Source organism: Conger conger, chromosome 8 (genome assembly GCF_963514075.1).
Source record: "Conger conger chromosome 8, fConCon1.1, whole genome shotgun sequence".
NCBI lineage: Eukaryota > Metazoa > Chordata > Actinopteri > Anguilliformes > Congridae > Conger > Conger conger.
The window spans coordinates 57862532-57882105 of NC_083767.1; the positions used below are offsets into that span (position 1 = coordinate 57862532).

The 19574-nt window shown below is 45.9% G+C and overlaps 2 protein-coding genes across 2 annotated transcripts; one reads left to right on the forward strand and one right to left on the reverse strand.

The window, feature by feature from the left end:
- Positions 1-1777: 1777 nt before the first annotated feature.
- On the forward strand, positions 1778-19126 carry zcchc4 (zinc finger, CCHC domain containing 4). Its single transcript, XM_061252297.1, has 13 exons — positions 1778-1987; positions 3354-3472; positions 4299-4381; positions 4922-5200; positions 5671-5751; positions 12309-12381; positions 12526-12676; positions 13274-13374; positions 13763-13884; positions 14936-15011; positions 15825-15876; positions 16588-16729; positions 18116-19126. Exons 1-13 carry the CDS (start codon positions 1897-1899, stop codon positions 18231-18233), a joined length of 1488 nt encoding a protein of 495 aa, XP_061108281.1. The 5' UTR covers positions 1778-1896; the 3' UTR covers positions 18234-19126.
- Positions 6337-11849, reverse strand: si:dkey-219e21.4 (tripartite motif-containing protein 14). Its single transcript, XM_061252694.1, has 7 exons — positions 11713-11849; positions 10789-11013; positions 10273-10368; positions 9278-9508; positions 8578-8597; positions 8246-8379; positions 6337-7724 (listed from the first exon to the last, which is right to left on the reverse strand). The coding sequence occupies exons 2-7, from the start codon at positions 10999-11001 to the stop codon at positions 7129-7131; spliced, it is 1290 nt and encodes a 429-aa protein (XP_061108678.1). The 5' UTR covers positions 11002-11013; positions 11713-11849; the 3' UTR covers positions 6337-7128.
- Positions 19127-19574: the final 448 nt, after the last annotated feature.

Below are 19574 nucleotides of genomic sequence, written 5' to 3' on the forward strand. Positions count from 1 at the left end.
AAAAATAATACGCCTAAGTTCGCATAATATTATGTTTTAGACATATCTCAATCACAGCAACCCGTATGGTATTGTGAACAGCATAGATGATTAAAAATGAGAGTGTTAGTGTAAACCTGAAAGCAACTTACCCGTGCTCATCTTAATATCTGCGTCCGTCAGAATTCAGACACCCGAATCCTCATTCATCTGTGTCCGCTACGGCACCAAATATGCGCTGCACATTAATGATGCCTGCAGGAGATGCACGAGAAAAAAAAATCTTCAGAAATGTAATTTCATTAATAAATGATCAATTATTTTTGATGGGAGCTAAGAAATGCAAGTATTACTGTTTTATTTGCCATTTCAATAGCACGAACGCACAATTTGCTCTCGTTTGCAGCGTAGGCTACTCCAAATCCAAGTGCACGGGGCTGGTTGTGGGTGTAAGTCGTGATGACTCTTCATGCGCCTCTGTCTCAGCATCGCTAGAGCCAGGTGATAAATAATGGTTCTAACAGCTCTGCTGCGCATATTTTGCAAGAAGGACATCTGGGAAGTGTAGTTTTCACTGATAGAGATTAGCTAAGTGACGCTTACGGCTGCTGCGATTTAGACTACAACTTCCATGAATCAAAATGTGAAGTAAACAAATGGCCTTACAAAGCTGTATTGTATCCAAATCATGGGATGTTTGCTTGCAGAGTCATAGTAACAATTGTATACTCTCATGAAGTATCAACAAACGAAGTTCTAATGCACTGAGTAGGACTATGGCATACGTGTGTATCATTCTAGGGACAGTAGGCTATAATGTCAGATGTCCAATGTCCTATACCAGCTTGCTAATAATCCCTGATATATAATATATACCTGCAATACTACTACTGTATATATAATAAAGGGTATACACACGATGTTAATTGACAGTTATTTAGCAGTGACAATATTACTAGGGGAATCAGGCTGTTGTTGTCAGAGTTGCAGGTTTGAATCATGGGTGGGGCACTTGTACTGCGCTCAATGTTATTCCTTCTATACATATTATGCTATGTGAAATACGGGCTGCAGGACAAAGATATCAGCTAAGCAAATAGTAGCGAAATGTAATATCTATAATTTTGAGAACATTTTGAATGTCTGTGAATTTGCTGCACCTGCTAGAGATCCTGACCAAAGACATTACATGCTAAATTGTTTAGTTATTCATCCAATTTCTCTGATCTTGATTCACAGATGGGACAAATAAGTTACAATGTATTCGTATGTCTTGATTGTGGGGTGGAGATCTCTCACTGTTTCCCTGGGGTAGTTTTCCATTAAGAGCATCTTGTGGATTCCCAAAAGATTTTCTAAAAGCTGCCATACGCACACCCACTGGCTATTGTTTTGTCAGGCAGAACATTCCTTAAAACAAACAGCAGCAATTGCTCACACAGTAACATTTGGAGAGGTTTCAAGTTCGCTTCCTACATGTGAAATAACACGCATTTTAGTAACTTGGATGGAATAGAACGCAAACATCGGTTACAAGTGAATTTACCATCCCCTAGCGGTCAAAATGTGATCAGAATAAATCTATCAAGCGCTCGTAAAAAGCAACTGCCATTTGGATTAAGAGAACATGGTTTAACACAATAGTGAGTGAAAGTATTGATTAAGATCATATAAAGAAATGCTCGTAGCATTCAACTTAGTGAAATGCGGATCAGGAATCATCGATCAAGCAGTACGATTGTCGGTGAAATGTGACATCATATATCCGCGACAAGAACTGCGACACCATAGAGTTTTACCAGAGAGTCATGGGAACGCTGTGGCAATATGTCAGCCCGCAGTGAATGTGTGTTTTTATTTTCCCCCCACTGTAATCTTAACGTTATGTACCGGGAGTATTAGCTAAGAAAATTGGCTATGGATTCTGAATTCTCTGATGGGGAAGGGTTTGGCATTGAAGTTATTCTACGCGACACTGAAGAAGAAAAAGGACCATGTTGTCCCCATGGTATGTGCTCCGAAAGAAGCATGTGAAAACATGCTCGTTTCCATGATCTGTTACACGCCTCTTTTTTGAATGTTAGAAACTAGCCTGCTATCTGTGGTTACCGTGAACTGAAGCTACATTAACTAACTTACTGCTTGCGAAAATCAAGTTAGGCAATTAGTTGAGTAGATTACTGGTCGTTGTTTCAATCCAGGTGGACCAGTAGTGAATATAATATAATAAAATATGATATAATATATATATATTCTGTGGCAGCGCTAGCTCTAAAATGATTGTTTTTCACGGCAGCATCGACTGTATGCTGGTTTCTTTTTGTGATGTCAAATGCTTAAATAGGCTTGTTGAGCTGTGAATTAGATGCATACTTATCCTCATTTAAATGAATGAACTTGAACTCAGTGTGCTGTTGGGTGTATACTGGCTGCATAACATTTAAGTAGCAAGTAGTTTATTCACAGACATTCAACTTTTTTGTTAAATAATTGGGGCAGTTGTCAAAATGTAAAATTTTATTAAACTTAGTTATGGTTTTTGGTCCATTTTTTGTAACTAGGTAACATATTTGTAATGTTAAGTCTCTGTATTAGGCTAGTTACTTGTTATGGGACTTACAGTAATATAAATAATTGTAGGTAAGTAGGCTATATCCACTGATTGGGACAAAGGCAGTCCCGACAATGTCTCCAGCATAGGACTGGGAGCAAAGACTTTTATGCAAGCCTCAAATCTAAAGTAAATTCACTTAACATTTTAATGAAATTGAATGAACTGACTCTGAGAAGTTGGAATGGTGGTATCATGCAGAGGGTCCCCTGGACTGACTGTGTCAAACACAGATTTAAACGGATGCCTGAACAGGCTGTAAGTCTTTCTTATACCTGCAAGTGGCTGAGTCTCTTAGTGATATTGGTGTATAAAGTGATCAATGGAATAAATGTCATACCAAACGAAAGAATGTGTCCATGAAAGAATGGACACTAGTCTCAGGCATATATTATGTATTAATTAGCCTACATCTTCATATCTTATTTCAGTTATAGACAGTTATGTAGAGGGTTTGCACTTGTGTCAACTTGCCCTGTCAGTGGGTAAGTTCTCACATTGGATTTGTCAACAAATAATGTTTCTTGCTTTGGAGAAACTGTGTGAACTGAACAATGAACTTACCCCACTCTCTCCTACTGTAACTAGAGCCAGCAACTGCAGTTGAAATAAACATAGCAGCTTTTAAGCCATTTATGATTAAATTGAGCTGACTTTCATACCAGCCAGAGTGAATATGAAAATCCCTCCGTTTTTACCTTACTTGGGGGTACGAACTGTGATGTCCTCTTTGGTTCCTAAGCGTGCTTTCCCTTATGTCCAGGCCCCACGCTGCTGTTTGAGAAGCAGGGTGGAGGAGAGACGCAGGGCAGGCGCTTCTACGCCTGCTCTGCCTGCAGAGACAGAAAAGACTGCAGCTTCTTTCAGTGGGAGGACGAGAAGGTGGGGACACCCGACCACACTCATTAGACACACTGATATTACATTACATTAATGCCATTTGGCAGATGCATTAAGCTCACAACACCGGGTTCCAAGTCAACAGCACTGAGTGCGTCAGAAAGCAGAGCACTTACCACCTCAGCTGCAGTTTCGATGGCCTGCCACTGACATGGTACGGATAGGGCGTTAGATACAGTTCTTTACATTACATTACATTATTGGCATTTGGCAGACGCTCTTATTCAGAGCGACGTGCAGTTGATTAGACGAAGCAGGAGACAATCCTCCCCTGGAGCAATGCAGGGTTAAGGGCCTTGCTCAAGGGCCCAACGGCCGTGCGGATCTTATTGTGGCTACACCGGGATTCGAACCACATCCCAGTCTTGTACCTTAACCACTACGCTACAGGCCGCCCTGATGTAGTTAATCGCTCGGTTGGTTTCCTGGTGTTGTGTCCTGTCTGATATGAGTCACTCGCTCTCTTCCAGTGGATACTGAAGAGCTCTTCAGCTCTTCATTTAATGCTGGATTGACAGCGATGTGGAATGTGTTTGTCAGGATCGGCGATTATGCTAACAGTATATTTCATTCAAGGTCTACTTCTAGGTTGCTTTTTTCAGTGGCTCTAAGAGTGTTCATTATCCATTTCTGTAGTCACTGTTGCTCTTATGAACCAGTTGAGTGTATTTAGTTATATGCTTTTTTTTGGATAGGTCTGGATAAGACCATCTGTTAAATTAGTCCAATGTCGCCAAATGTTTGTAAGATGTGAAGACGTGCTTCTCTGGTGCTGGCTGTGAGATGGTGGTATGTGCTTGTGCTGTAGGTTTCCCAGGCTAGGCTCCTGGCCAGAGAGAAGGAAAATCAATCAAAACAGCCTCCCTTTTCTCATCAGGAGTACTGCTCCAGGTAAACGCCGTCGCCTTCAGGCTCGATCTCCGCCAAGCGTAATTGTTCTTCATTTATGTCACAGCCTGTCGGTTGCCTTTATGAGAGACATTTTACAGGAGCAAACTAAGGTGAAGCTGTGTGGTCAGATGGCTATGTGCCTTAAATGTAATTTGATGTTTCAGTGTTTGTGTTTCATGGCTCCAAAGTTTGAATGTTTGAATAATTACACTCCCAAGCACTGTATGGTGCAAACATTTTTTGTGAATTGTTACTGTGCCTGAAAGGAAATCTGCAAATGCTCAGTCTACCATGCAGGGAAATTAAAGATTGTTATTTTATGCTGAATTTCACTGAGAATGTCCCTAAAATGTATGACGTACATAACCAAGCTGTTCGTTGATACATTAACGAACAGCCACACAACTAACACAACATTTTCTTACAATGTTGCCACCAGGCAGTGGCAATGCTATGAAGACATTCCAGCAACATTGTGAGAAGATTTTGCGTTAGCTGGGTGGGTCGTGGGAGATTAATGGCCTTTCTTGCAAAAACAAGGTTCCGGGAGTTTGTGTCCTTGCCCCTGGACCGGAGGAGGTTCTGCCAGGAGTGTCAGCTCCTGCTCCTCCCCAACGAGTGGAGTGCGCACGCCACTCACAGGGCGCTGGGTGATGACATCACAGTGGCGCGCCTGAGGCGGCCCAGCCTGCTGCTGCGTCCTCTGGAGAACAAGAAGAGCAACGCGCAGTATCTGTTCGCCGATCGCAGCTGCCACTTCCTGCTGGACCTGCTGGCCGGGCTGGGCTTCGGCAAGCTGCTCTGCGTCGGGACGCCCAGGTGGGCTCTGCTCTTAAGTCTGCATTCCCACTCACAACGTGTGTTACGCAATCGTTTTATTTCATTTTACATTCTGCTGCAGAAGCATTTGAGGCAGGCAGTATACAGTGCAATTATGAATCGGTTCATGGCATATATTTATACAGTTACATATTTATTTGTACAATACTTGAACCCCCCCTCCCCCCAAAAAAAGACATCCCTCCACACTTCTCAGTGTGGTAGTCTGCATGTGTAGTTATCTTTTTTTGTCACCTGCAGACCGATTAATCAGAAACTCATATTATCAAAAGGCTAGTTTATATACAATATTATCTCTCATATTAACGGCCCAGTTTTGCCATTTCTCCTTCTCAGCCTTATGCCTAGCAGTCATGTTAGGAGTGATTGCTGGGGATCAGCCAGCCTGTACAACTGGAAGACCCTGAGTGGCTGGTGGATAAAAGTCCTGTTTGATCTTTTACCTGCAGGCTCCATGAGCTCGTAAAGATCCGCAACCAGGAAGCAGGAAATAAAGCTTTGAAGAGCCTGCTACTGGACATTGATTTCAGGTATGTTTGGCACATACACACACATACACACATATACACACACACACACTCACTCACACACTCACACACTCACGCACTCACACACACACTCACGCACTCACACACTCACTCACACACTCACTCACACACTCTCACTATCACTCTCTCACTCTCACTCACTCACACATACTCACACACACACACATTCACACACTCACTCACTCACTCACTCACACACTCACTCACTCACTCACAGACTCACACACTCACACACTCACACATTCTCACTATCTCACTCTCTCACTCTCACTCTCACTCACTCTCACTCACACACACACACACACACACACACACACACTCACACACTCACACACTCACTCACTCACTCACTCACTCACACACACCCCCACACATCCACACACTCACTCTCACACACACACTCACGCACTCACTCACACACTCTCACTATCACTCTCTCACTCTCACTCACTCACACATACTCACACACACACACATTCACACACTCACTCACTCACTCACTCACTCACTCACTCACACACTCACTCACTCACTCACTCACAGACTCACACACTCACACTATCTCACTCTCTCACTCTCACTCACTCACTCACTCACTCACTCACACACCCACACACACACACACACACATACACAACATTCAGAGCAAAATTCTGACTATGTCGATGTTCGATGTCTTGACTGCAGACCACTGTTACTATGGCTGCTGATAGGGCAAGCTTGCATCATACAGGATTAAATGCAGCATTCTCTGCTTCTGGTTACACCCTTGGCATTCGCACCAAAAGGAAGCAAGCATATTTCAAAGATTTGTTGCGTAAGACTTGGAACCTTCCAGAGTAAATGTGGCAGTCAAGCTGGAAAGGCATAAACATCCATCCTGAATGCACCCCTGCTTTTATACCTCAGACCACTGCTTGCCTTTGCTGATACTGTCATTACGTTACTAGTAGCATAATAGTATTAAGAGTAATAACAGTTTCATAGTTACCTAATTACTAAGTGAGCATACTGTAGGTTTGGTTTGCTTAAATCTGGAATTTAGAACTGCACTTGCAACAGTATAAAGGCCCAGTGTCACTGAACTGTAGTAAAAAAAAGAAAAAGTTATTGTGTTTTTCAGTAAACATTAACATCACACATTTGATCCACTCCCTCCTAACTGAAAAATAAATATGTAAAAACGCTATTAAAATATAACCCCACTCTGTTGGAAGACGTCTAGTGCCCTGGCAGGTTTGCCCTCGGAATGTTTGGCCAAAGCAGACATTTTTTTTACCGAATTTCTTCAAATAAGTGCCATCGGTACATCAGACACAGAGTAGCACGGTGGAAGCCATTTTGGCTCCGGGACGGCTCTTAAAGGTGCAGGTCGCAGACCTCCATGTGACTGGGCCCGAGCTGGCCGGCGTCGGGCCTGAAGAAGCGGAAGGCGGGGAAGACGGGCTCCATGAACTGGTGGTGCATGCGGTCGAACACGGGCGTGAGCACGGCGGAGAACTCCTGCAGCTGCTTCATGGTGCGCGCGTCGTGGAAGGCCAGCCGGCCCCTCTGGTAGTCCAGCAGCACGCCCACCCTCCGCAGGGGCTTGCGGCCGCCGACCCGGCAGGCCACGTGGTGGTCGTTGTGCCAGGCGGAGAGGCGCCCCTCCCGCAGCTCCACGCACCACGAGTGGCGGTTGCGGCCCAGCTTGGCGCCCTTCTCCACGCCCTTGCGCTCGATGCAGGCGTAGGTGGCGCCCACCGCCCATGCCGAGCAGCACCCCACGTCCACCTCCCAGTAGTGCCTCCCCGTCGCCATGCCGACCGAGCCCAGGGCGCAGCACACCCGGTCGAACTGCAGGGGGAGCTCCGGGCCCGCCCGGGGCTCGCTGGTGAAGTACATCAGCCTCTGGTCCCGCCCCAGCGCGATGTGTCTGTTACAGGCCTGTCTGTCTATCTGCACCGCCACGGAGTCTGAAATGCAGAAAGTGTGGTTCACAACCATTGTAGACGGAATATGTAATATGTAATCAAAATTGTCAAGGAAAAGGACCGCTGTGATAAGGCGCTTTTTACTACATGCAGCGTGGTTGGGAATTCACAGTACTTAAGTACGGTGCTTTCTCTGAATCAAAGCGGCAAGCTCTTTAATATACATACGCTGCGTTTTTACCTCTAAACTGTACACTTGACTCATTCTCTATTGTTCTCTATGTACATACCTTTATTCCAGCTGGATAAACTCTTAAGCACAACCCCTTGATCTGTAACGACCGCTGACGAACAGAACAAGACACGAGCACGCTTGATGACTTAAAACCCCATCCCTTAAGGGTACCCTTCCACAGTCTCCCGCTCCATTCAGATGGCAGCGGCACTGTGCACAATCTGCAGCGGTGGGGACTTGAACATCATTGCGGTGCCGGTGAACGCAGGAGCGGAGGCGCTCTCCGTAGACTTCACCTGGGTGATTAAAGCAGTACTGAAAGGATTACCCAGCAGGAAGTTCCTTCGCTGGAGCTGGGCTTGGAGGTCCTTTGAAATGTTGCGTAGCGCTTTCAGCAGCCTCTGGAACCTGCCTTCACTCATTTTGATCCCCTCCTGTGCCGCGTCCTCCTTTTTACGGCAGCTGGAATAGTAACACACGCTCTATTCTCAGGTTTTATTTAAATTCATCAGCTTTTCCACTGAATATCATTTGCGTTGAATCCTAACTGCTGACAACCCTTCTGCTGTGTTTATCCAAAATGAGAGAAATGAGGGTTCAAAAGCTTTTTCTGTCTGATACTTCACTTTGGAGAGAATTAAAATAGAAAGTGATTTGTACCTTAGATCCCCAGTGTACTCCTGCAATAGGAAGAGGGAAAAGTCAGTGAAATTCTTTCCACTTTTTTTCCTAATGTTTTCAACTTATTAGTCTCAGTATAAGTGGAAAGAAAGTCCCCACAGTGGGACCAGGACCAGGAAATTCCAACATCACCTTTTCCTGTGTCTGCTTAGCCCTCATACGCAATGTTCAGGACTGCCTTCCCATAGACACTCAGTTTACTTTACATTACTACCATTTACCAGACACTCTTATCAAGAGATAGTTACACAGATTTTGCATTGTTTACATAGTACCCATTTATACTGCTGGATACTTGCTAAAAAGCACAATAGCAATGTTCTACCTGGGAATTGAACCTGCAACCTTTAAACCAGGTCTGCATAACCCTTTTCCTGGAGATCTACCATCCTGTAGGTCTTCACTCCAACCCTAACAAAGCACACCTCATTCAACAGCTGGAGACCCTGTTAAGTGGATAATTTGTCGAAACGTGTGCAAAATTATGGTCGCAATGAAGACCTAGAGCAGGATATATCTCCAAGAACAGGGTTGGGCAGCCCTGTGTTGACCATACAGCCACCGGAGAATATGATGAAGCTTTTCTGTATGCTCTTTTTACGCAAATACTGCCCTCAAGGGCTGACCCGGGATCAGTAAAAATAAACAATCGGGGCTGTGCCAAGCCTTCCCAGCTGACCTGAGGTCCCTCCTTCCCGGCCTGCTCCAAGGCCCTCTTCGCGCAGACGATGTTCTTCTGGACCTGGTTCAGGTGCTGCGTCCAGTCCTTCAGGACCCGGTTGAGGCGGCCGCTGGCCTCCCTGCGGTCCTGTTCGACCCAGTCCACGGCCGCCTGCTCCTCCCGCTGCAGGGCCTGCCGCATGATCTCAAAGCGCTCCCCAATCTGCTGCTTCATGGCCTCCGCGCTCCGCTGGAGCCCGGCAACCAGGGGAATTACAGGACATTACAGGACATTACATGACATGACATGACATGACATTGCATTACATTACATGTCATTTGGCTGATGCTTTTATCCAATGTGATTTGTAGTTGATTAGACTAAGCAGATGACAATCCTAGCCTGGAGCAATGCAGGGTTAAGGGCCTCGCTCAAGGGCCCAGCGGCTGTGCGGATCTTATTGTGGCTACACCGGGACCGAACACCGGGTCCCGGTCACATGCCTTAGCCACTACGCTACAGGAGCAGGGAATGGGCGACTTGGATAGATACTAAAGCAGGGGTGGCCAACCCTGGTCCTGGAGAGCCGCAGGGCGTGCTGGCTTTCGTTGTTACTCAGCGGTTAATTGTCCCTGTACTGAAGCATTCAAGCCGTAGCCCTTATAGCATCCAGCAAAAGCGGGGGCAGTAGTAGTATAGCATATTCATACTTCTGTTCTTTTGCTTAGCAGCACTTTTCTCTTGTAGTTGGTCTTTTTTTTTTTCTCAAGGACTACAACATCAGTTGTCTCACTGTCTTAGAATGTTAATTAAGAAATTTGGGGCGAAGTAACTTCGGTACAAAGCATGTGTCAGGAATTGTAGCACTGACATATCCAACAAAACATACTGCAGATAGTGTGTTGCTAGTGTCCCCCTGTGTACATCCGGTGATAAGACGGTACCCTCGCCCGATTTCACACAGATTATCTGCAGTGCCGCCCGTGACCACTAGGAGCCGCCGTTTCTCTCACCGATAAGTCATCGCTCCTTTTCTTCAGAGACTGTAAATGGGCCTCCGTTCCGGATCTTTCCGCCTGCAACTCCTCCAAGTGCCTGGACAGCGCTTCCTGCGGACGCATCGAAGGGGCCATACGTTTGATTCACACAAAAAAAAAAACACAGAAGCTCTGTTCAAAGCAGAGTGCTTCATTCATGAATAAAACAGGAAACAGCGTTTAGTTCAGAAAACCAAAAAGAGGTAATTCAAGGTCAATGTGTGGACTTTTGCATCTCATTAGCTAAACGGGAGGTTTGAACCTGTGCAAAGGTCTATAGATGATATAGAGCGTCAGTTACTTTTGAAATCATGTATTGCATTGGTCATAGCCAGTGCTTGTATACACATGGTGCTGTTGGCCTTAGGGTGCATTTCCATATAACCTGAAATATACAGGTTCATTTTTATATTTTCAAAAACCGTTTTAACTCATGACTGCCTTTGACGTGAATGTGGCTAGCATAGCATGCGTTGTTAGACCACGCCGTACCCGGGACAGTGTTGCTGGCTGCTTGGCTTTTCGGGACAGCCGGGGGGAGCGAGGGTAAGGCAGGGTGCCCTCCTCCGTGGTCGGGTCCTGTGGAGGCAGGCAGAGGGGGCTGGGTTGCCGCGCTGGGATGTTGACAGCAGGGGGCGCTGTGCCAACCTGTGAGACTGCAGCCAACATCTGAGCTGCAGGGATCTCTTTCACCTCCTCTGCCATCGATATCTATTTCTAAAGAGACATAAACACATAGTCCCTCAGTACAACATTGGCTACTGATTCTAAGGCATTGATTCATTAATGGGTGACTGCCTGTGAAGAAAATATGCTGTCATTATTAACAACAGCACTGGGCACTTAGAACAGAAATCTATGTGGTTTCACTCAAGCCATTGCTGGAAGCCATTGCAAAGAAGACTATAAACCACCTTGTAAAAAAAAAATAATAATCCCAGATGAATCTGTACTTTTATGGATCGTAAAACTCGAAAAAGCGATTCAAAGTGGGGAAAGAAACTGTGAGCCTGTTTAAAAGCAGCCTTTGAAGAGGGCTCTCATTTTACTGTTCCGATGTCAGACACGCTCTGCCAGTGGGTAAGTTGTGAAAAGGAAGTAGCTCATCTGGTTTTTGTGGCTGCACAAATTAAGCCCACAAGGCTGTCCCGTCCGGTTCTGTGCTCTGCCGTTTTATAGCAACACGCTTTGCCCCAGTCCGTTCTCTTTTTCTTTTCTTTTTTCCGGATCATTCTGCCTCTGAGAACTCAGGACTGCCGCCGATCCTGTGTCGGCTCGTAAAACGGTCACGTTTCACGTGTTCTGGAACGACGTCAAGCCCCGACCCTCCACGTTAAATCCTGTCTCTCTCGTGCCAGAAGGGCACTGCGTACGATTTTAATTTTACAGACGACGGTATTCTGAGTTGATACTCACCGCGCTGTGGGCTGTGGGTGTCTGCGCCTCGCTGGTCTGTAGAGGAATGCGACGCGGAATAGGTGTGGCTTGCTCGGTTTGTTAGGTTAACGGCGGCGTGCTGCAGCCTGTCCTCTCCTCTCCCCGAGTGAATCGCTCCTCTGACGCACTAATGCCGTGCATTTCTCTCAAAGTCGTCAATCATCTCCATTACCGAGTGGAATATTTGCTCTTCCTGAAGTGGTTCATATGAACCATTTCCACTGTGTTGCTTTGGCGGAGTAGTTGGGCGTCATTGCTGCAGCTCTGCAGAGATTTTGTGAGGAACATGTAGTCGTGTAATGGGGCTGAAGCTCCGGCCTTGTGAAATGGGCCCAGCCCCTGTGGGGAAAAACACATAGAGGCTGTCAGCTTATCCGACATTGGGCCAGTTTCACAGACACAGGTTAAGCTTAGTCCTGGACTACAATGAGTTTTGTATTGTATCTCCATTCAATATTGAATTTATTCTTGGACAAGGCTTAGTCTGTGTCTGTGAAACTGGCCCCATTAAGTCTGAAGAGAAGGAAACGGGAAGTATGAATATGTAACCTGATCTTTTGTGTATTTGTCCTCAGGTATGCTCAGTTTTACGGCGAAGAGGAATTTTGCCACTACAACATGTTCAACCACCACTTTTTTAACCCAGAGGTAAGACAGTCTAGATCAGTTGGTTTTTTAAAAATATGGTACTTTTACTGTGATTGTATGAAAAAGTTTCATAATAATAATGTTAACATATAATAATAATAATAATAATAATAATAATAATAATAATGTTTTAACACACCCCAGAGAGCAGAAGCCGTGTTTAAGGCCTTCCTGAGCGAGGAAGGCCCTGAGAAGGTCGTCATGGTGACCGACCCACCTTTCGGGGGTCTGGTGAAGCCTCTGGCTCACAGTTTCTCCCGGATCTCGGACGCCTGGAAGACCCTCCAAACCTCAGGTCAGTGCCCTCAGATTCCCCTCTCACCCAGGACCAGAGGGTCAGGGGCACTCCCATTACCCTGGGTGGGACAAACTCAGTGTTTGGGTGGCAGTGTAGTTTAATAGTTAATGACCCAGGCTTTTAACTTGGGTTGCAGGTTTGATTCCCAGCTAGGACACTGCCCTTGTACTCTTCAGCTCGGTGCTTTACATGGATGACCTCAGTATATATCCAGCTGTATAAAAACACAACTGCCACAGCTGTGTAAGAAAAATGTATGAAAGATTGTATGAAAAATGTCTATAATGTAAACCCTGGCTATTATGAACAGTCACAAACTCTTCCTCTATGGCAGTGACATCCTCCTCTATGCAACCCCGTGTAGCATATCTGCTGGGGAACCAAATTCACAAGTAGCCCTTCTCCTGAAACCTTTGTAATTACTGTGAGCAAAGAGCTTCACCTGAATCACTAAATATCCAGCTGTGGTTGTCATGGGCAACATGCAGTTTGAGGTTTCCCCCTAGGAAAATTAGAGCTATTCTGTTCTATTCTATTGTCTGTTCTAGTCTTCCTTTTGTAAGGGTATTATTGTTTGTGTTCTGTTTGGTGCAGAGAGCTGCAGTCAGGAGATGCCCATGGTCTGGATCTTCCCGTACTTCTTTGAGTCCCGCATCTTGCAGTGCCTCCCCTCCTTCTCCATGTTGGATTACCAGGTATCCCACGTTCCCCCAGTGCTGAGGGTCTGGAGTGTGTGTCGAGTCAGTGACCTTTTAACACTGCAGGTCTACAGGAGACTGGAGGCAGCTGGTAGCGTGTGGCAGCCTGCTGGTGCATTGTGGGGAAGAGGGCTGGATAAAGTAGTGGTAAACAGAGGAACCATGATCAAACTGGTCATTATTGTCATGGCCATATTTGCCTTTCTCCAGTAAGGTGTCCCAGGCACTAATGTCATAGTCAGGATTCAAACCTCTGATTTTAGGACTGTTTGTGCTTGCAGCTCAGCTCCTGCAACAAACACAGTTTAAAAACACAGTCACAGCTTACATTACGTGACATATCCGTGTTTCTTCACTGAAGACCTGCCTCACACCGTGCTTTCAGGTGGACTATGACAACCACCCTCTCTACAAACACGGGAAGACCGGCCGGAGGCAGTCCCCAGTGCGGCTCTTCACCAACCTCTGTCCCCGGAGCGTGGTTCTGCCCGAGAGCGAGGGGTACAGGTGAGCCCCGTTTCACCGTCCAAGGATATCCAATCATTCTGAGTTCAGTATGACCACTGTCCAAGGATATCCAATCATTCTGAGTTCAGTATGACCAATGTCCAAGGATATCCAATCATTCTGAGTTCAGTATGACCAATGTCCAAGGATATCCAATCATTCTGAGTTCAGTATGACCACTGTCCAAGGATATTCAATCTTTCTGAGTTCAGTATGACCACTGTCCTGCCAAAGCCGAGTTTGGCCGGCAGACAAGAGAGCGGCATACTTGGCCCACTGCTCTGAGGGTGTCGGGGAGGATCGGCACCCTCAGCCTCGGATGCGGTGGGCTTGGAGACGGCGTGTCGATCTCCTCCCTGCCTCCAGGGGAGGGGGATCGTAGCGCTGTGTCCTCAGCTAAGATGGCCGGTTGAAATAAACAGGGTGCAATGGGCAACCGAATTGGGAGAAATTGAACAAATCTGAAACAAAAATAAATAAATTCTAAACCCTGATAACCCAGCAAACACTGTATGGATGAAGTATTTCACTTTATTACAGTGGGAGTGATAAGGCAGTGAATCGTGTCTCACTTCAGTATTTAATTTCTCTGAGCATATCAGTACTGTCTGATAGCACACCGAATACCATCTCCTATTCAGTATTCCACATTATTTTGTCAACGGGCATCGTCACAAAAACAATGAGCTTTGTTCCCCCCTTTGACTTCATTGAAATAGCCCATTGTAGTCTCTCTCTCTCCCCCCCTCTCTGTCTCTCTTCCTCTCTCTCTTTCCCCCTCTCTCTCTCCCTCCCCCTCTCTCTCTATCTCTCTCTCTCTCTCTCTCCCTCTCCCTCTCCCTCTCTCTCTCTCTCTCTCTCATCAAATGAATGAAATGACACAGTCGTGGGACACACGCTGAATGGATGATTATAATCAATCAGCCGGTGAACTTCTTTTCTTCTCGTGCGTTGCGGTGGCGCTGGCAGAGGCTGTTGAGAGTGAAGTTGCGAGCCGCTGTTCCCTGCACTTCGTGTGACGCTGTGGCTCTTTTGTTGTGGCCCTGCTCAGGTTCTGCTCTCTCTGTGAGCGGTTCGTGTCCTCAGGAAACCAGCACTGTCCCATCTGCAATGCCTGCACGTCCAAGGTAAAGTGCTCCCGGAGAGCCATTTGCTGAAGTGCTGCTAAACACGGAGAGCCGCGACTGCCTGCTCGTTCACTGCAATTTCCACATTTCATGAATGCGTTTTATTTTATTGTATTATATCGCAGTTGTTTTCCTTTACAAGACAGGCATAAATACATCTGCGAAAGGCAGAGGGGACCGTTATATCAATGCACAAAGAATAAAAAGTATAAAATACAATCCAAACTGTCAGACACACCCAGAAACCCATTCAGATCAGATCTCAAGTGGAAGTTGTGTCCAGTTGTTTGTTGTTTTTTCATTTTGTACCATTGCTGTACCATCTCTGTAATAATAGTATATACCCCAGTTTAATGTTGTAGCATTTGCTCCTACTGTGTTCCTCGCTCACTAAAATGACTCTTCCTGATCCGTTGAAAGAAGGTGCTTCACAGATGCTTCATTTCCACATCATCTGGGTTTGCTGGAGTGCATGCATCCCCATCACACGAAGATTGCAGGGTCTCCTCTGCACCTGCACTAAACTGCTCCCTTCAGAAGGCACTGTGCCGTTCCTTCCTTCTCCCGTCTCACGGAGCGGTTATGTTGTTAGACACTCATCATTCCAGTAATCATGGTGTTTTACTCTGGATCGCGTTGTTTTTGATGGCAGTGGTTTAGGGCTCACCGTAAGGTCCACCCTCGGCAGCATTAGCGGTGGTTAACGGCACGTTACCGTGTCCTTTCTGTCTCTCTCTCTCTCCCTCTCTCTCTCCCCCTCCCCCCCTCTCTCTCCCTCTCTCTCTGTTTCCTTCTCTCTCTGCTTGGTTCCAGGACGGACGGGGGTGGAGACACTGCACGCTGTGTAATAAGTGTGTAAAGCCATGTGAGTGTGCCAACACCTGCCGCTCCACAAAACACATATGTAGCCGTAGGCGTATATATGCATATGCAATAGGCTTGGGGAGGCTAAGCCTTCCCTAATTTCTCAAGTTAATTAAATTAAAATTATTAATTGATGAACTAACTGGCTTTTGGGTTGGGCGATAGTCAACAAGCACAACTAGGAACCTCTCCTCGTGAAAAACTCACCCGCCATCCATGCAAACAGTGTTACACCAGTTAAAGAATAAGTCAATTTTAACAAGCATTTAATCCTATATTTAGGCTTTAGAAATCTTATTTCCATTTTTCTTTGCTAAATAAGTCAAAACAATTGCGAATGAGGAACATTTTAATCATTTCTAGATTTGCCATGGGGGTAAGCATTTCACTTGTCTCAAACTCAAACAACGAGCATTTTCTACTTTAGATTTTACATTTCATTACAAGACTAAAACACTTTGGATAAACTGTTTTCCAGTGCATAACAGAGATGCGAATAACTAACACTTTTACATATTATTCCAGATGTTTACCACCCCACTAACCTAAATCTACTACACACTTCAGCCCTACTGTATACTTTTATCTTATTTTGGTTCAGCTACTGGTGTCCGAGTTTCATATGATACTCCAGTCCTGTTGTGCCGGACGGACAGCTGTGTTTTGATGCTGTGATTGGTTCTCCTCTCTGATTGGCTCTCCCTGTCCTCAGCCTGGCTGCACTGCGCTGTGTGTGGCCACTGTGCGCTGCCAGACCACCCCTGTGGGAGGAGCCAGACAGGCTGCTTCACCTGCAGCAGCCTGAAGCACAAGCACAGGGCGTGTCCTCACAGTGGAAAACGCAGGGAGGACAGGTGTGTACACACACACACACACACACACACACACACTTGCTCCCTCTCTCGCATGCACACACACACACACATACACACACACAGGCACACTCGCTCCCTCTCTCACATGCACACACACACACATACACACACACACACACTCGCTCCCTCACATGCGCACACACACACACACACACACAGGCACAAATGCAGGGCGTGTCCTCACAGTGGAAAATGCAGGGAGGACAGGTGTGTACACACACACACACACACACACTCGCTCCCTCTCTCACATGCGCACACACACACACACACACACACACACAGGCACAAATGCAGGGCGTGTCCTCACAGTGTAAAATGCAGGGAGGACAGGTATGTACACACACACACACACACACAAACTCGCTCCGTCTCTCAGATGCACACACACACACACACACACACAGGCACAAATGCAGGGCGTGTCCTCACAGTGGGAAACGCAGGGAGGGCAGGTATATATACACGGACACACACACACACACACCCACACACACACACACTCGCACACGCTCCCTCTCTCACATGCACTCACACACTGGAGCACTCGCATGCACATACATACAAATGCACACACAAACTTGTTCACACATTCACGCGTGCACACACATATACACTCACGCACACATGAATGCATGCAGTCCCATGCACACACACACATACACACCAACACACATGGATGCACACATACACACACTAGCACACACAGGGCGACATGGCTCAGGCAGTAAGAGCAGTCGTCTGGCAGTCAGAGGGTTGCCGGTTTGATCCCCCGCCCGGGCTGTGTCGAAGTGTCCCTGAGCAAGACACCTAACCCCCAAATGCTCCTGACGAGCTGGTTGGCGCCTTGCATGGCAGCCAATCGCCGCTGGTGTGTGAGTGTGTGTATGGATGGGTGAATGAGAAGCATCAATTGTACAGCGCTTTGGATAAAGGCGCTATATAAATGGCAACCATTTACCACACACACACACACACACACACACATACATACTCACTCATTTTCTCCATAATCCCCTCATACAAACATAATATCTCTCTCACTGCTCCTCTTTGTTTGCATTGCCATGGTGTCTCTGTATGTGGCCAGCAGCGTAGCATGTTTGTTGGGTCACAAGGCTTGCAATGCAAAGGTTGTGGGTTCAGTGCCCCTGAAATCAGTACCTGATTTTCTTCAGTAAAATATTCAGCTCTATAAATTATTTGTACGTAAAAACCATTTAATCTGTGTAAGTCTGGGTAATTGCGTCTGCAGAATGCCGATGGTAATGTGATATGATGTGATGTAATACAAAAGTATTCCCTCTTTTTTTTTTTCCTTTTTTTTTTTAATGTGTCGTTTGTCTTTGTTTCCCTGCCATGCAGAGGTCATACCGCGGGGAGGAGACCCGGGGCAAACCTGTCCAAACACACCGCCAACAGAGTCGCAGCCAAAAAGGGCAAACCTTCTCCTCACACATCAAAGGCTCGCAAAGTCACATGACCTCTCAGCACGGCAGAACATGCGAAACGCGTGTTTGTACGTGTATTTGCACCTTGGAAGTACTCAAAATATTTTCTATTAAAGATTTTTTCCTTCTTGTACATATGTCGTCTTTCCGGTTTCTGTTGGGGGTTTTTTTAACCTCAAATGAAGCGTCAGAATTCAAACGTACTCTGTCCGCTTCAGTTTGTTTCGAGACTAGGTTTTTAACACGGGAATGTAAATTAAATGAAGGTGTTGAAAGAATTCACTTTGAGTTTTCTGAAAACTGGAAAACTGATCTTTTTTTGTAATAAAAAAAAACCCACATTGTTCTGGAAGCATCTACATTAAGGGCAGTGTTGTAAACACTCCAGCCTCATTCTGCCGTGTGCCATACATACTGCAAAAGCATTTGAATGAAATGGGCCTCGTAAATAGCGTTACTAAAACCGCAGCAAATAAAACACTTCGTTATGAACCCCTGGCCATTAACAGAGCTCCGCTGAATGCAGTTTTACGAGCGGGTTGATTAAAAAGCTACTCGTGTTTGAATAGTCAGCGGCCGTGGAGTTTTTCCAGCAGTCATACTGGCGTTCCTCCACCAGGGGGCATAGTGCTACGGCAGAATGTGAAGTGAACTGACATGGCATCGCAGGTTCCCACATCCTGTTTTCGTGTGGTCAGTTTAAAAGGGCATTATTCATGTATATGTCTGTGTGGAAGGGCTCCGTGGGAATTTATCAGAGTTTTGTGGCAAGCGGTAAGGTGCTACCCCAACTGGCGTCTTGATGTTATTGGCCCAAAAGTGCCATTTGATGGCTGTAAATCATCAAATCTAAGCAGATTTACGCAGGTATGTAATGTCAACTGCTCTGTTATGGGGCTGTTAATCTGTTTTGACTACTGTATTTAATTCATACGCAATTTCAAAATAAAAGATAAAAGTACTTGGCTGTTGAACACATCATTTTTGGTGTCAGGGAAATTATGTCCGTAATGAGAATACTGGGTCTAGTTTGCCTTTGGTAAACACACCCCTCCTTTTAGTTTAGAATCGGTGCCAACATTGAGTGAGCTTCCCTACCCACTAATCTGCTGAACTAAAGTGTTTTTAATATAAGTGCACCTGGTACTTCATTAAAATGTTGGGATCTTGGGTCAGGTGTTGATTGGGAGGGGTGGGGGTCCCTAGCTGGAGTAATAAAAAATTAAAAAAAGATTAAATGACTCCTTCTCTATAATCCCCACACAAAAAAATCAGCCATTAACTCCTGTCTTGTTTGTTTTGTTTTTCTGGTCCACTCACGTCACTGTCTTCTGCACGCCAGGCTGAAGGCTCCACTCCCCGTCGCCCCCAGT

What these genes read in the sequence shown, in the direction of transcription:
- zcchc4 (XM_061252297.1), top strand. Translation starts at nt 1,897, where the DNA reads ATGGATTCTGAATTCTCTGATGGGGAAGGGTTTGGCATTGAAGTTATT. An exon ending in GAAGACCCTCCAAACCTCAG is followed by an intron (nt 12,677 to 13,273) that starts GTCAGTGCCCTC and finishes TGTTTGGTGCAG; the next exon opens with AGAGCTGCAGTCAGGAGATG. An exon ending in GCAATGCCTGCACGTCCAAG is followed by an intron (nt 15,012 to 15,824) that starts GTAAAGTGCTCC and finishes GCTTGGTTCCAG; the next exon opens with GACGGACGGGGGTGGAGACA.
- si:dkey-219e21.4 (XM_061252694.1), bottom strand. Translation starts at nt 11,001, where the DNA reads ATGGCAGAGGAGGTGAAAGAGATCCCTGCAGCTCAGATGTTGGCTGCA. An exon ending in CCGGGAAGGAGGGACCTCAG is followed by an intron (nt 8,598 to 9,277) that starts GTCAGCTGGGAA and finishes TTCCTATTGCAG; the next exon opens with GAGTACACTGGGGATCTAAG. An exon ending in GAGTACACTGGGGATCTAAG is followed by an intron (nt 8,380 to 8,577) that starts GTACAAATCACT and finishes TTACTATTCCAG; the next exon opens with CTGCCGTAAAAAGGAGGACG.